The sequence below is a fragment of the Chlamydotis macqueenii genome, chromosome 5 (assembly GCF_036417535.1).
Source record: "Chlamydotis macqueenii isolate bChlMac1 chromosome 5, bChlMac1.mat, whole genome shotgun sequence".
Lineage (NCBI taxonomy): Eukaryota > Metazoa > Chordata > Aves > Otidiformes > Otididae > Chlamydotis > Chlamydotis macqueenii.
Genome location: NC_141560.1, coordinates 43,747,689 through 43,764,553, shown reverse-complemented (window position 1 = coordinate 43,764,553; position 16,865 = coordinate 43,747,689). Strand labels below are relative to the sequence as shown.

Genomic DNA, 16,865 nt, shown 5'->3' with positions numbered 1-16,865 from the left:
AGCTTTTTTTGAGAATGATCCCTAAACAGGCTTTATAAGACAACCAAACAGGTATAGTGCAGGATGCTTCCATTGGAGGCCCTTTGACAATGAATGTGCATTAATTGCTTCCTTCTGAATCTTGCTATGCAGGTGGAAAATACACTTTGAGAACCCAGCACCACCTACCATACAGTAATGAAAGCGCTACTTAATGCGTGCAAGCCTGTTTTCCTCTGTAGGATGAGTTGCATACAGCTGGTATCTGTAACTTCTTATGATGCTGACATTGCAAACAGTGATGCTGGTATTTGTCTGCTTTTGTAGCTGAGAACAATGTCTTAGCAAAACTGGTTGTAGTTGCTTTACTTTTGACATTGGTATCGATGTTTTGTGTAATGTCACAGTTACTGTAGAGTGATTATTTCCAGTTTCCAGTACATTCTTGGCTCAATTTCTAGAACAGAAAATGAGTTGACTTGAAGGGAGGAAATGGACAGTACCTGAGGGCACAGTTGTGCTTATTGTGACTGACATAAGGCTGTCATATGAGGCCTGAAATCTGAGATCTGTTGATGATTATAGCTGATAGAAGGGAGAAGAATTTGTTTGAAGCAGAACAGGTAATTAGCAGTACAATTAGTGCCATTCTGTTGGTACTCTTGGCTACTGTGGCTTAAATTTATGTGCAACTAAACAAAGCATGAACAAAAGGAAGAAGATGGCTTTGAGAATTTTTATTTTCAAGGGAGAACACTTTGACAAGTTGTAAGAATATAACTTTTACTTCAGGAACTTCTATACTTAGGTTTTTAAGAAGTGGAGCATTGTAGCAAAACAGAGCAAGTAAGATAAATGCTTTCTCTATCGCCCATATTTTTCTATGGCTTTTCGCATCCACTTTTTCAGGCGGAATACATGAGTATAAAATCCATATTTGCCATCTCGGTCACAGCCTTCTCCCCATGAAACTATTCCCACTTGATACCAACGGTTGTCGTCTGGGTTCTAAAACAAAGAAAAATTGAATTGGCACAAAGAGCAAGATGCTTTCAGATCTAAGCCTTGTATACACCCCAGCCTGTTCTGTGATGGATACTGCTTTGGAATGCAGGCTGGCATCTACTAGATAACATAGTGTGGAATAATTTTGTCTCTACTCTTAAATCTCTAAGTGAGAACTGGCCATCACTCGAAGCATTCTGCAACTGATCTCTGCATGTGCTGAGAACTCAGTACAGAAATGAGACTGGATGATTGCAGGATTCATCCCAGGTGCTCAGCTTGGGCATAAGATGGGTTTGCTTCAGCCACTTGGCACTCCCTTGTATCTGCTGTTGTTTTTTAGACTATTATGAAAGTTGAGCATAGCACAAATCTAGCTCCATATGTTTTATGAGCTTTAACTTTTTGAACATACCTTCATTACAAAAGGTCCCCCACTGTCCCCTTCACAGGCATCTCCTCTCTTTGAGTCTTCAGGACTGTAACCTACAGACAAGAAGTCAGACGTTTGACTGTAGGGAGAGTGGGTGGTGTTGGCCATCTTTTCCTTGAAGTATTGCTGCATAAATTTTGAGAGCCATGAGATAGCAGAAGTGATAAGCAAACTATTGGACTTAAATTTAGAAAATTGCTTTGGTTTTTATGTGTAAAACTGATAACTCTGCTTCTGTCACTGCAACATTCCTGAGTCCACCATATTCTTCCACCCTCTGTTCTCTCATTCCTGTTTTCTTTCATCAGAATTGCTGTTAACTGTCAGCTGCCACTCTGTTCACAGGTGTAGCTTGAGCTACTGTGCCTTTCTCCTGTCTTAGAAACTTGTGTGTGTGTAATGCTCCATGTACCTTGTTCTTTCATTCTGTTTACTATGGAGAGCCATTGCCATCCTCGCTTTCACCTCCCTGTCGTTCTGCAGGCCTGCTCGCTCTTTCCCCTGACTGATTGTCTTCCTACAGTCTTGCTATGAAGAGGAAAGTGATTTCACTTTAATTCCTGATGAACTAGACAATATCTTTGCATTTTCTCATCACCTGTCTCCCCTTTCCTTCTGTATGTCTGCATCTCAGCTATTTTTCAAGACTGTTTTCTAGAAAAAGAAGACATAAGAACACTATTGTCAGTATACTCATGGAAGTGGCTTCCATCCAGTATCTTGACTTCTGTGTTTGCTTCTGTTCTCTCTCAAAAAGGATATAGTGCCAGAAGAGATTTAGGAAGCTACAACAAGGATTGTCAGAAGTACAGAATACCTTCTATATTAGGAAATAGTAAATAAGTGCTTCTCAGCTTGGAGGAGAAATGACAGAGCTGTAAATGGTCCATAAAATAGCATATGACATGGAGAAGAAATCTTTTTTTCTTAAGTTACCAGCATAGATGTTTACCTCTTCAAATTTATTAGGAAATTTAACAGAACATGAGGTTGAGACAGCTAGTAGAAGAGACGGGGTTATTTGTCTACTGAACAGGATATGTGTGCAGCCTTTAGGAAGTCACTGAACTGTTCCATATACTGATGAAAAGATAATCTTAGATGTGCTCAGTTCTTAAACAGCTCTGGCTGCTGTCTGGCAGAGTGGTGCCATTAGGCTAGCTAACCTGACATAGCATGGTGTTACAAACTTTATTCATAGCTTTAAGTTCTCCAGCCTCCATGTTTTCTGAAAGCTAAAAAGTTCTTATCATAGGAAAGTTATTCTTTATGGCGGGCATTTGCAAATTTATCAGAAAGTAGCCCTACTGTGTGAGCCCCACCAGGAGCTCAGAGCCCTTGTCTTCTGTGGCAAGTTGGCCTTGTATGGTCAGTGCTACTTACCTGCACAGAACATGTTGTCAGTGACTTTAACTTTGGTGGATGCCTTGCAGGTATCTTGGTCTACGATTGGCACATTGAGCTGTTGCAGAACTGTGGGGAGGTTGCTTGGGCTAGTGCCCCATGTTTCTTTCAAGTTTCCCCAACCAGTTACTCGACCTTTGTAACCTGCCAGCATGAGCCTGTGGAAGAAAGCGTGAGTATAATCAAATGTATTGTAACAGCTTTCTCCTGCCTGGCTCTCTTGCTGCAAATAGCATGAATAAGGCATATTTTTCTGTCTTTTTTGATGGCCTAAAGGAGGCTTTTGTAGCCTGTAATTTTAGGACTGTGGGGTAGTCTCCTCACCTCTGCACAACCTCTTTGGTAGGCAGGCAGACAGGATGGATGTAGTCACTGAAGATGATGGGTCTCTTCAAGTGCATGAGTGCAATGTCTCTGTCCATGTTCTCTTTCCAGTTGTACTTGGGGTGGATGATGATTTTATCCAACAGAGCAATCTTCTCTTGATTCTTTTCATATCTGAAATAGTCATGAAGGAAAGAACTCGCTGTACAGTAGCAACTGAGAGTCTTCTGGGGTTCATGATACTCTCGGGTGCTTTGTATGCTCTGAGACAATACTGTCTCTACACTGGAGTACCCTTTTAGACTTCCCATGCTTCTGCCCTCCCTTTCACTTTAGGATCAGCAAGAGCAGGAAATGACGGCTCCGTTAGATCCCATTATTGAGAGGCATGTGACATTAGCTATGTATGTTTCCTTGGATACTGAATGACAGCCCAAACTCATTGTATTTCATTACTATTTCACTCTCACTTCATCCAGGCTCTTACTTTGCCCTTATGTGCTTGCCAATCCGCACCAAGATGTCATTTGTAGTTAAGTTCTTGTCCCAGGGTGGATAATAAAGACAATGAGCAGCAGTCAAGACCCAGCTGTCACTGATGAGACTGGCACCACACAGCAGCTCTTGAGGATTCTTTTTGTAGAGCATCACCTGCCTGAGAGATACAGAAGTAGGGGGACTTAGCAGGACTACAGGCATGGCTGGCTGGCTGAGTCTTGATGTCATGCAGAAAGAGCAGAATCTGCAGTGAGCGGGGAAGAGCGTTGTGCTATACTGACAAAGGCAACTGCATAGGTGGCTCTTCAGCAAAAGTCTTTCCTGGGCATGTACATTCTATGTAGTAGGCCATTTACCCTATTTCCTTCGCCTGAAGAGGTTTCTCATCCTCTCTGCTCCAGCAAAGCTGGAAAGAGGAAGAGAAAAAGATTAAACACACCAGCACTCTTGCTTCCCTAGATAGTTGTGTACTTGGCTCAAGAAGAGGGCTTCCTTCCAGCTCTTTTAGTACTGCCCTGTCAACCACTGGGAGAAGCTTTGATCAGAACTCATAATGCCTGCATGCTGCCTGAGATGGGAGAGCCCTTTTACTTCCCCTTACTTGAACTGAAGAGAGGGGAGAGAATTCCCCACGAAGGACTATAAAAAGGTAACACTCACCAGGGAGAACTGCCAATCTCTGCATCATCCCCGTGCACAACTCTGCCTCTTATGTAGGACTCCAGCAGTTCCTTCTCACTTTTGTCTGTTACCTTTTTCTTCTCGAATAAAGGACGAGTGCCACAGTCTGAAAAAATAGGCAATTGGGCTTTGTCACTCTACCTCATTCACAGTAGAAAAATGTCCGCATGCTAAGCTGGAAGAGCCTAGGAAGGAAGTGCTTACTAGCTCCATGATCATAACTAGATCTTGACTTCTGAGGATCCTTCAAGGAATTTAAATATCTCCCCCTGCTTTTGACAGTAGTTGTCAAGCTGGTGTTTCTGAAGAACAGTGACGGTCCTGGGGGAAGATGCTACAGCCTTTCTATGAACTGTGATGCTGTACTTAAAGTTTTGCTCACCTGCTTCACCTGAACCAAAAGTCTTGTCATTGAAGAAGGTTTTGAACTCTTGAGGAAGGACAGTACGTCCTGATATTCCCTCTGACTGTTCGTTCCCATCCTCTAGCAAGCTGTCTGAGAGAGACAAAAAAAACAAACAAGGTTTGTCTTTCTGCCTCGCTGCAGTTTCCAGAATTACCAGCAATGTAGATATTCCTTTCCGTACACGGCAGCTCTGATGAAGGAATGAAGTTTTAAAACCACTGCTCTTTTTAATGGTCCTGTCAACCATTGTAAGTTTTCAGGGAGAACACCTCAGAGCTGTAACAGCTATGTATGTGTACGGCATGGTACTTGGACAAAGACTACTTCCATGTATACGGTGTGCCTACTTCCTTGTCTATGCCTCCCAGGCCAAGCACTTCATCCTTGTCATACATATTGCTTTTGTTTGCCACTGCCTCACAAGCATGCCTCCCCAAACCAAGCAGGCTTCTCACCGCAGTAGTGCAGATGACAGTATTCAAAGTTGGGTAGTTCATCTATGACACACCAGACACCCTCATCATCTCCGTCGGGATTTCGACAGTAATTCTCCAGCAGCTTCACGTCTGGGTCGATGTGTTTTCCGTGGAGCACGTCTTTGGCTTTCTCAGAGTTCCACGGCAGGCACTTAGCCCCAGACACAGTGACTGAGAGGGTCCCAGTGTAAAGCATGCCTTTCTGTTGTTCACAGGGCTCCACTGGGGCTGGTGGTGTGACCCGTGGAGTAAATTCAACTGTTGTCCTTTCTTCACCTGAAAAGACAGAGCTGTGATTTAAGTCATAGCTTTGCACTCAGAGGTTCTGCTACCAAATAGCACCAGAGCCCCTTTACTAAAGCCTGGAGTTCCATGGGGCAACCCATGGTGTTTGGGAGCTCCCACTGTACTCCCGTGCATGTGATGGCCCTCTACAGTATCGCAGTGTAGAGGTGGTCCTTTCAATGGAAGGTTAGGTGAGGCTGGCACTACTCATCGTGCTTCTCTTTGTCACTAAGATGGGAGGGACAGGATTGTGTTCCTTTCTGGAGTATCTTTGAGAACCAGCTCAAGGGCTGGGTAGGTGCCTTGGGCATCATAATGCTGCCGTGTTAGAGCCTCCAATGCCTTTTTCTCAAATGTCACTAGACCATATTTGGAGGAGCCTTTTACCATGATATGCTACTAAAATAGCATATTTAACTTTTGCCAATGTTTCTATGTCTAATGATATGAGAAAATTTTTCCTCCTTAGCTTCTTTACCATTTAAGACACAGCTCCTCTATAACTGACCTCTGTTCATGTAAGATCCCTCCCTCCTAACCCTCTTCCCTTCCTTGACCCATTTAATATCCATCTCTGTGCAGTGTTCCCTGACCGTGAAAGGCTTGCTGGGATGTAGTGCTGAGGCATACCACACACTGGGATGGGACACTCCTCCCGTTCCACTGTTGGGTCTCGCGTGTAGCACCATGGGCCTTCCGAGTTGTTGTCTGGGTTCCTGCAGTAGTTCTCAATGAGGTTGGGATAAATGGTGGCATTAAATCTGTGAGAAAACGCTGGTTAGGCGAGGAAGGAAGGACGTGCTACAGAACACTTTAGGAGTATGCAGGAGATGAACTTACTTAGGTATATGTGGATATTTGCTTGTCCACACTTGACATTCAATCCCTGATTTGGTGTGGCTAATTGCCCCCTGATAGTTCTGGCCCAGCCCAACAGCGCAGTCACCTGTCAAAATCCCAACACGGTGTAAGCCAGAGCCAGGGGAAATGAATGTTGCATTTTTCAAGGTCTGAGGTACCATCCTACAAAATCCCTTTAACTTTTGCTGTAGGTATGAGCCTGCACAAGCACAGGCATTCTCTTCGTGGGGTGGGAAGAGCACACAGCTCGGGCTCTCCCTGCCCCATCAGACAGAGCTCGCTGTGAGGCTCTGTGCTTTGCTTTGGCTGAAGGTGCAGATTGAGCCATTCAGAGAGGCTGCACTCAGCGACACTTGAGTGTCACAAGAAGGGTATCTGCCCCATGCTGTTTCAGTGGGGCAGTTAGGCTGTTTGCGAAATAGTTAGTGGGGAAATAAAGAAGAAGAAAGGCATTTCAAGCTCCCCTTGTGCTGTTTTTCCTTCTAATCTGACGGCTTCACCAACTTTAGGTTTTTTTTTTCCTTACAACCTCTGCAGGAAGGAAGTTTTTGGCACTCGCTGTATCTGGAAGATTGAGGTCAACAGGAATTTCTTACCTTCTAAACAAGTATCCAGAACTGTCCTGGACTTTCTCAGGCCCTGACATACTAGCAAAATAAGAAGAAAGAAACATATTACATGCAAGGAGTCCAAATAAGCATCATAGTCTGAACCATTTTATCATCTAGGAACAAAACACAAGTGCTTTGTCCCGGAAAGGGAGCTCTTGGAAGAGGGTAGGGAGCCACCTCTCCAGGATGGGACAGAGCATCCTAAGGGATAGCAGAGCACCTGCATTTCCTGAAGCAACTTACCTTGATACTTTGACCAAAATGCCTCCTGTTAAAAAAAAAAAATAAAATAACAATAAGAACAAAACATATTTAAGAGAGGCACAGACCATCAGACCTTGTTTAGGTGCTGCAACTGAAACCAGTAGGAGAATTCCCAAACTAACCTATCTTTGTTGATATCAATTACTATGGAGTCCAATAAAGCAAAAAAAAATCTGCTATAAAACCATATTCCCACTCGTCACACTCAGGAACCAAGAGGAGAGTACTGGGTTTTTTTTCTAAAAAAACCAGAGATGCTTACAACATTCATCAATTTGCAGAGGAAGCGGAGCCTGTGCTACCGTACAGAAGTCTAGGGAGTTGAACCTAGAACTTCTCAGGCCACAGACCATATGTGGATATTGCTGAGTGATTTGGATCTACATCTCTGCTGTGCAGCCTGTGGGTGATGGTTTTAGAAATGCTCCACAGAGGTTGTATCTTGCTGGCTTGGACTCCTAATTGTTTATCTGTTTAGTATTGTATTCCTGGGTGTGGAATTCAGCAGGGATGCTGGTCTTGGGGCTATGAGCAAATCCCAAAAGGATGTAGAACAAATTTAGCAGAGTGAGTGAGGCTGTAAGCCAGAAAAAGGGAGGGACTGTGCAAAATCTTCAGCTCAAAGGAGCTTGAGGCACCTGCCTTCAGTATTTGGTTGCTAAGCCAGCTCTTCTGTGAGTGTCTGGAACTGTGGCAGTTGAATGTGTGCAGCACCATGTTGAACTAGTGGAAGATGCAATTCAGAACTGATGGGAAGACTCTCTCCTTTTCAATTCACTTTGAAGATAGAGAGGGAGGGAAAAGAAACTGAGCTTTGAGCTGTGTTCCCTGGAGTGGCTCTAGGAAGGAAACTCCCTAAGAAAGCCTGAGCTCTCTTGGGGCCACGTACATATCAGCCTCATCTTTGGCTCACAGCATTGAGTTTTACAACTCCAGCCCCTGGCTGTGTGCAACCTGCTGGTCCCTCACTACAGGGGTCAGCTGAGGGAATGTTTCCTGGGAACACCTGTACGTACCGTCTGAACGGTGGATTCAAGGGCTTCAAAAGCCTCCTCGTAACTGCATATCTCCTCCAGGCACTCTCGCTCCAGGTTTCCCTTAAGCATCTCTTCCAGAAATCCCTTGTTGGCACGTCGTGGGCGCTTGAGCAGTGACAGTGCCTGCCCCTTTTCCAGGAAAACTACTGGGTCAGAACACCACCAGTCAAAGCGGTGCTTGTAGCGGAAGCGCCCCTTTGTCTCCCTTTGCAGTTTCCAAAAATCCCACACAGCTGATGTGATGGTCCCACATCCCAGCCTCCCCCAGTGCACCATACAGAGAAAAGAAGCCCTGTCAGGCCTACACCTGATGATCAGAGCAGGTTCTCTATAATTCATCCCTCGGGACTCGTATCACTTAGGCATTAGAAGTGACAGGAATCCTCTGCTATCCTTGGCCAAGCTGCTCTGCTCATTTGCGGTTAGGTAGAGGCTTGTTTGCTTGGAGCCTGCTGCTGCTCCCTGCCAGCCACTGTATTGCCAACTTCAGACCACTGCGACAGACACAGCTTGGTTCCATCTTCACGTTCAGAGACCCTGATTTGAGACCTGTCAACAGGTCTTCCCCACACAGTGGAGGGTCAGAGAACACCTAACCTCATATTAAGAAAAGACAGATGAATTAGAGGCTCTGATAAGAGAAAAGGAGCAGGGAGCAGGAAGGCCGCATACTGTGTATGACCTAAAGTTTAGATAAGGGACAGCTGGGGAGGCAATGGAGAATTGCAGCTGCCCAGATCAACCGAGGAACTCCAGCCCAAACAAGGCCCACAACTGGGTTACACGTGGTCCTGGACTGAGCCACATTCTCCTTCCCCACTATCTCTCAGGTGACCCACAAAATCCACTGAGCTGTTGTCTCCAGCTGCTGGATGCTGCTGCATCCTCCTGTGCAGGAAAGCCCTGTGCTCATTCCACTCTCAGCACCCTTTCACTCCCAAGTTCAAGCTTTTAGAAGCTCCTCCTGCCTTACCACAAAAACCTGCCACCGCCTTTATCCCCAAAAATAAATAACCCTGTCTTTCTTCTTCCTGTCACCCACTGGTACTGTGCTTCTCCCTGTGCCGCTGAGTCTTACCTCCGGCATGGCTCAGTGTGAGGTGCAGAAGGCTGGAAAAGAGCAGGCCCCTCAGCACGCTGGTTTTGTTGTGTGCCATGCTGAACAGCCCTGGCTGCAGGGGAAATGCGAAGGGAGCAGAATAAGCAGAGTCACAGCCCCGCTGGGTTAATATTGAACCAAAATGAAGAAACAGGGCTCCAGAGGTCGTGATGTGTCAGGGACAGTGGGACTGAGGCTCCTATTATCCCTCCTCTCTTGGCATCTCTCCCTCCTTTCAGGGCATCTCTATTTTCTTACTTAATTGCTGGAAGCCAAGCAAAATGTCTCTGATTCCCACAGGACTAAAATTAGCAGCTCATATCATAACGGGACAGATGGCACGAGGAGCGCAAGGACAAGCTTGTCGCAGGGCACACGGAGAACACGGGCTGGCACGGAGGGGTCTCTGCCAGCTCACAGCCACCCCAGCTACAGCAGCCTGCTCCGTTTCCCTCAGTGCCACCCTGCTCCCGTGCAGCTCTTGGCACCATCACTGCCTCCGCACCGTGCTGGCTCGGGTCCCTGCCACTGACTCTTCTTGGGAGCTGTACTCCAGTAGCCTCGCACGCAGCAAGACTTTGAGAGCTCCTTAGCCATTCCCAGTCCTTCTCCTCTTTTTAGCTGCAAGCCCCCCTGGCTTTTTGCCCCAGAATCTTTTCTCCTGCAGTTATCAGCAAGCTCAGCCCCAGCTACTTTGGCACCAGAACACACAGTTCAAGCCTCCCCTTTCTCCCTCGCCCATGGCAAGGAGCAGAAGGGGTGCCTGCGAGAGCCCATGTGGAATTTAAATTTTCCTCCCGGTTAGGTCAGCAATGCCACTGGCAGTGCATACTTCCCGTTGCATTACAATTCCCGGCGGAATGGAGGAGGGTGAAGCAGCATGAAGTTTGGGCTCCCTCTTTTATTCCCACCCCAGTGGAACAGATGGAAGTATATCCAAAAGGAAATAGAAGCTCTGATAAGGAGGGACCTAGCATGCCCAAAACCAGCCAGGAAAACAAGGGTTTCCAGGAAAAGGGAGGCAGGAATGCAGGAATAGGCTGGATGTCGTGACATCAGCTAATAAGTCAAGAACTGGGCTACTAGAGCTGGGAAAGCTCTAATCATTCCTACCGCAAGCAGAAAATTGGCAGAGTGAGAAACCAGCAAAAAGCAGGGCAGGGTGGGAGTAGTCTCAGGAGCTGCTGCCACATGGCACAAAAGCGCTTTCTGCCAGCAGGCAGCATGTGTTGCGCTGTGCCTCCGTGCAGCAGATACATCTGTAATGTTTATCTCCATAGAAGGAGTGCAAATATTAGCATTAGGGTGGCTGAGGAATGACTCTGTGGCCGCTGGTACAAAGAGCAATTGCAGAGGCTCCCTCCCTCATTTGAGAGTATTCTCTGTTTCCACCCACACACCCCCCTGGATTTTGGAGAGATACCTTTAGGAATGGCTGGGATGCCCTGGGTGGAGATGGCCTGGGTGGAGGAGCGTGTGCCTTCAGGATTAGGCACAACCCTAGAAACACCCCGTCTTACTTAGCAGAGGGAAGCAGCATTTAGGAAGGACATGCAGGCAGGAACAGGAAGGAGGCATCAGGGCACAAATAGGTTTTGGAAGAGTGGTGAAATCAGAGCTGCTCTGTCCCACGCAGCAGCCACCACCGCTCCTCACCGTGGGAGGAGGCATAAACAGCCCACATTTGTGTCAGCCCAGCTAGTAAGCCAAGGGTGCTCAGCTGACGGGGAGAAGAAGATAGCACAGTTTCTTTACTCTCTACGTGATAATTTGGTTTTGGTCTCATATTGCAAGTGGGATGAGTGACCTCAGGGCTGCTTTCACCAGGCACAACTGAGCAAGCCCAGATGGATGTGAAGGCAGGGAAGAAATACCACTGCAGGAAGACTGCTGCCCACCCCTCCAGTTGTAGTGAGGAGAGAGACAGATGCTGCTGTGTTTTATGGAGGTGTAATGCACCTGTGCAAGTGTTCATTATGGATCTCAATAAGAAAGGCACCCAGACTCTGTAAAGTATTGATTAAAATACCATTTGCTGGGGATAACATTAGAAGGCCAAATGGGAAAGCATTAGATAATCTTACAGCCCTTCAGATTCAGGGAACACCAAGCAGTAGAGCATCAGCCCATGCCACGCTGCACAGATGGTGTCTGCTGAAGTTCACCAGCGTCATGGTCTTCAGGGTTTTTATAGAATTTCCTTGGAAGTAAAGAACTCTGTTTGTCATTTCTGCTGTCAGTCAAAAGGATGTTCACATAAGAATACGCTGCTTCACTCTAAGATAAAGTCAAGGACACAGTGGCGGCATCATCACCAGGTGCCAAGCGGCAGAAGCAACCTGCAGGCTCCCCAGTTGGGTTTAGCCAGTTAGGTTTGTCCTGCAGCCACGCAGCATGTGCAACACTGGCCTGCACCTTCTCATGTCAGCTTGTTATGTGGATCACCAGAGTATTTCCCTTCGTAAGAGCTTCCAATATTCTCAAGTCACTTTTTTCTTCATTCCTCCATCTCTCTGTCTGTTCTTTATAACGACCAGGCAGCCTTTATGCTGCAGCTTAACTCAACGCTGTTCTATTTATGCATAGATTTTTACTATCTTCTTGTCTTTCCTTCAAATGAAAGGTGTTAGCACCTTCCATGGCATCATACATTATATAGGGTTAACTTTAAGCAACGCTAGAACACAGCAGTTAAGCTTGGTTATCAGACAGGTAAGAATATCCTCTAATACTTACCTATGCCATCTTCCTTTAACGTCACTTCTGTTCTGATTCCTACATTCATTCTGTTGCTTAAGCACTTGTTTAAAAAAACCTTACTGAAACCAACCATTCTGTTTCTATGTCTGGCTGCTTCTTTTCCAGTTGCCATTCTTCTTTCCTTCTGTGAAAGAGGACAAACCCATCTACCAGGATCATTAGGTTGTTAACGGTAACTGCTGAATCCTTTTATCTCAAGATTACTCAAGGTTACATCCATCACTTAAGTTTCCAGTATTGCTTTACATTAGTTTTGCTTATAATTGGAGATTTTCACTACATCCTGGGACATTTTCCCGCCCCTTCTGGTATCCTACAACAATGTTAAGAATTAAAGATGCTGGCTCCTCACATTATGGCCTTTTCTTGTTCTGTAATGTGCTTCTAGGGCTCCTCTCTGTTTCTCCCATTCTTGTGGTTAGCCTCTGCAGCAGGACAGCGTGCATCAACTAATATCTCTCCCAGGGCTTTGACTTCCATCTGTTGAACATTTAACTCTTCCATCTGTTCACCGTTCCTGTAAGCAACTTTTAATAATTTCATTTTCTTTCTGCCTTCACCTACCCATGAGTGATGGATGCTATTTTCTTTTTTAGGATAAAAAAGTTGAAAGTCATACATTTACCCTCCCAGAGTCAGGGCTTTCAACACAGCTGGGAGTTTGATCTCTTTCCCTCTGCTTTTTAAGTGAAGAGAGCCTTTGACAATTGTTTCCTATGTAACTGTTTTTCCAACTTCCAGGGAGCAGAGTATAGAGGGCTTGGCCTTGCCCTGTTTTCTTGGACCTTTATCTGCTCTGTGGTGGATACAGTTTGCTTGTTCAATAACTGAGGTATCTCTGAATATGCTCCTGAAGTGAGTATCATGTCCCACCAAGAAGGATTTCTTACCATTTTTCTTGCTGCCACACTGGCACCTGATTAACTTCCCACTGGCTTTGTTCCCCAAATGGGAGCCATTGGGTACATCCCTCGAACACAGCATATGAATTGGTGTAAATAAATATTGGTTCTTTGCTCTCTGCTTCACTAATAATCACACTGCATATGGCTACCAGTTTTCCTACCTGAGCGCTTCCTTCCCCTTCTGTTATTATCCAGTCCCCTTTATCACCATGCAGTGCTACTGCTCGGTGTTTCCATACCTTACCCTCTCTTCTAGAGGGCGCGTCAGTGACCCATACATTCTTTAGGTGGGATTCAAATGGAAGAGCTGGTTTTATATAGGAAGGAGGAGGCTCCTGGTCTGGGTGATAGCAGGACAGATCCTATATCTGAAGCAGCTTGGCTGTTCCTCCCTCTGCCTGGCGTGCATGGCAGTAGTGGTCTAACTCTGCACACCACTTCCTCACTGTTTCTCGGTGCGCCACTCCCACAGGTGCAGGGGTTCCGAGTGATACTGGTTTCAAAACCTTAAAAAATTCTCTTAAAATTATTCGTTGTTGCTGTATGATTTTCTGACCTTCCTGTAAAGCTAGGTGAACCACAAAGAGGTGCGTCTGCCAAACCTTTCTCTGCGTCTTTAAAACTGCACGAGTAGAATCGTATGGGATGAGTCGGACCTTCAGGCCCGCATTGCCACATATGTATAGATGGTCCGTGAATCACAAAACCCCATTTGATACAGAGTGGATCTGTTGGGTGTATTGGCCTTGAGGTTTGATACACTCCAGCTTAAAAAATTAGCAACTTTAAGGCTTCTGCATGGATGAGGGTCCAGCTCCGGGTGGCTTTCTTGCGTGTCAAATCATATAAGGGGCGCACTATGAGTTACACAGGTTGATCACCAATTGTAACACTTCGGATACAATCACAAAGGACAAATCCCCCGTTCCCTCACACAGGGGTCCCCTTGTCCCTGAGGACAGGGGACCTGCAGAGCAGGGAGGACTTCAGGACCCAGAGAATCATCCCCTTGCCTTGCAACCTGCTGCCACCTTTTCATTCAAACACCCTGCTCAGGTTTAAGCCAGTTTACACGCTGGCTGAGGGTTGAACCCTGGTTGTGGTGTAAGGTTTAAGGTGTAATTCTTAAGTTTATGTGCATGCCTGATATGTGGTGAGGCCCTGCCAGCATAAAGGACCCCAGCCATCTGACAGACTTGTGCACTTGTCACCCCGGAGTGTTGCAGCAGCACCCCGAAGCCCTGGTGAAGCTCTGCCAGCACGGTGGAGCCCCACCAGCCAGGAGACTCATGTGCTTGCTGCCTGATGCTGTAAGGGCCACAGGTGCACGAGATCTCCAGCCAGCCAGGTGATCCATCTGTCTGCTGCCCTGAAGCTTCATGATTATCAGCATTATAATGCAGCATACTGTGTGACTGGTCCTCATGCCAGCGTACAGGACAAGGCAGGCATCCATCCTTTTCCTCACCGGGATCCTGCCAGCTACACCAAATGTAATGCACTGGTGCAGGTGTTTGTTATGGATCCCAGTAAGAAAGGCGCTCACAGCCCATAATGTATTAATTAAAATACCGCTTAAGGAACATCACACAAGAAAGTGTATAGCATTAGATAATCCTACACCCCTTCAGATGCTGCAAACACCAACGTACAGCATCAGACAGATATCTAGTCAGGCTATGGCACGCTGCACAGATCCCATCCATGTTGAGGTTCATCAGCATCGCGGTCTTCAGGGTTTTTATGGGAATTTCTTAGGAGTAAACCTTTATTCATCATTTTGCTGTCAAGAAAAAGGTTGTTCACGTAAGAATGTGCTGCTTCTAAGATAAAGAGAGGCATGGTGGTGGCATGATCACCAGGTGCCTCCAGTAGGAGCCACCTCTGGGCTCCTCTGTCAGGATTAGCCAGCTAAGTTTATCCTGCAGCCAAGTGATACGTGCAGCACAGCACAGACCTGCCCCTACCTACTCAGATCAACTGTGAGGTGAATAATGTTTCAGTGAAGACCTCCTAATTCATAATTGCTCCTATTTTTTCTCTCCTGTTATCTCTGAATAAAGAAGGTAGTCACAGGTCAGCAGATTAAGCAAAAATAGACCCGGATTCTCCCCCTCCCTCCCTTTCTCTCCGGGCTGTGCTGTGACAGAGGCCACGTGCTTCCAACACTGCGCACGAGCCCAGCTCCAGCAGGAACACTTTGCAGCTGTGTCAATATTTGAAAACTGCAAGAGTTAGGATGGGCACCAAGAGGAGAGCAGTAGGAAGCACTGCAGCTTCAAGCCCCCCTCATAGGCCTGTGCTCCCACTGGTCTGTTTTCAAGCACTCAGGGCAAAGACTGAGCCCATCTGCTCCCTGACTTTAAGGAAAACAGCTGAAAATGACACTCAAAGGTTTATTAGCTGAATTCACCTTCCATCCGCACTTCACATCAAAGTGTCGTGGATCTTACTCTAGCACCTTGTCTACAAACTGGCCGTAAATGTTTATGGAAAAAGTTGAATGTAGAAAACACACAGAGCAGCTCTTCAGATTGTCACATTTTTGCGTTCATAGCACCCCAATAGAGAACCATGCTACTGATGATTCCCCGGTGGCACTCTACCTTCCTCTTGTGCAGTGAGCATAAAAAGCCCAGAGAATTTAAGCCCCTAAACAAAACTTTTTTGGGGACATGCAGATGTTAGAGAGGCACAAGACAGAGAGCAAGAACAGCTAAAACCGAGGGCACAGCAAATGAAAGTGGTTGCATAACATGTGAAGAGAGTGCAGGGCGGGCAAGTCTGAAAGGTCTCTGTTAGGGCTGGTATTGTTGGTCTCTTCTTATGACCTCAAGTTCACGTAGCATTTGGAACTGTGCACATCCTTCCTGAAACGGGACCGATTTCCTTCAGCATCCCTCAGTTGGCAAATGGGCGCTGAAGAAGAGGGAGCAATGGGAATACTGGGGTCTAGTTTTGACAGTGCTGTCTGTTAGCTTTTTGGTACAGGAGCAGGAAAGAAGTGGGAGAGAGGAAGCAAGAATGTGAGAAAAAGAACAAGGGAAACAGATTAATGAACCCAATTTGAATGTGGAGGGGAAAGGCAAAATCTTCTGAGCATACTGAGATGAACTGTTGAACCCTGACCTGGAGAGGTGAGGAGCCTCTCAGCTGGAGAAAGTGAAAATTGCACTGGACAATGCTATTTGCACAGCGAGACAGGAAGCTATCCTCTCTTGTCCTCAGACAGATCATCCAGCCACTGTTAAGGCCAGGAAATCGAGAGCAAGGTGACAGTGGAGAAGGAACACAGCCGTAGCTCCAAGGCAGGACTTTGCTTCTGCTAACTGTGAAAAATGCTCTTCAAAAAACCTACAACAGAGACACCTTGTAAACACTTGCGAAGCTGCTTCCCAGCAATGTCTGGCATCAGCATCACCTTCAAATGATCAGAAGTGCTGCTGAGCTCCAAGAGTAAAACCCCAGGAAAGTGCCTGAATAGCAACAATTAATTAGAGAAAGAAAAACTTGAAAGGCAGGCGCTGTTCAAAGCCGCTCCCTTGAAACTTTTCCTGCCTTCCCCACAGTGCAGTGTCACCCACTGACAGCGTAACAGAGGCAGAGCAGAAGCACTGCTCATTAATGCTGTGGGTGTCTTCTCTTAAGAAGTGTTTCCCATCAACAGCCAATGCCTTCCCTGCACCGGGCCTGGCACGTGCAGGCTCACAGCTCCAAGGGGCAGCTACCAAAAAGACCCAGGCCTACACAGGCAGTTACCTCCAGGACTGCTAATTCTGCCTGGGGCTGAGCCACAGGGCCTTCCTGCCACAGAGAGACAAGAGAGACAGCTTTTTT

General features: G+C 46.4%; 1 protein-coding gene across 2 annotated transcripts; it reads right to left on the bottom strand.

The window, feature by feature from the left end:
- Nucleotides 1-701: 701 nt before the first annotated feature.
- Nucleotides 702-9,436, bottom strand: F2 (coagulation factor II, thrombin). Of its 2 annotated transcripts, none has more exons than XM_010118141.2 (14): nt 9,343-9,436; nt 8,244-8,407; nt 7,207-7,231; nt 6,949-6,999; nt 6,332-6,437; nt 6,122-6,252; nt 5,186-5,482; nt 4,707-4,820; nt 4,304-4,430; nt 3,633-3,800; nt 3,146-3,319; nt 2,801-2,979; nt 1,400-1,470; nt 702-987 (listed from the first exon to the last, which is right to left on the bottom strand). In XM_010118141.2, exons 1-14 carry the CDS (start codon nt 9,419-9,421, stop codon nt 844-846), a joined length of 1,830 nt encoding a protein of 609 aa, XP_010116443.2. In that variant the 5' UTR covers nt 9,422-9,436; the 3' UTR covers nt 702-843. The 2 variants fall into 2 exon arrangements, with proteins under 2 accessions (XP_010116443.2, XP_086604848.1); XM_086748722.1 differs by having other exon boundaries at nt 8,244-8,410; nt 9,343-9,431.
- Between the last annotated feature and the right edge of the window lie 7,429 nt (nt 9,437-16,865).

What these genes read in the sequence shown, in the direction of transcription:
- F2 (XM_086748722.1), bottom strand. Translation starts at nt 9,421, where the DNA reads ATGGCACACAACAAAACCAGCGTGCTGAGGGGCCTGCTCTTTTCCAGC. An exon ending in TCTGGATACTTGTTTAGAAG is followed by an intron (nt 6,438 to 6,948) that starts GTAAGAAATTCC and finishes GGATTTTGACAG; the next exon opens with GTGACTGCGCTGTTGGGCTG. An exon ending in AAATATCCACATATACCTAA is followed by an intron (nt 6,253 to 6,331) that starts GTAAGTTCATCT and finishes GTTTTCTCACAG; the next exon opens with ATTTAATGCCACCATTTATC.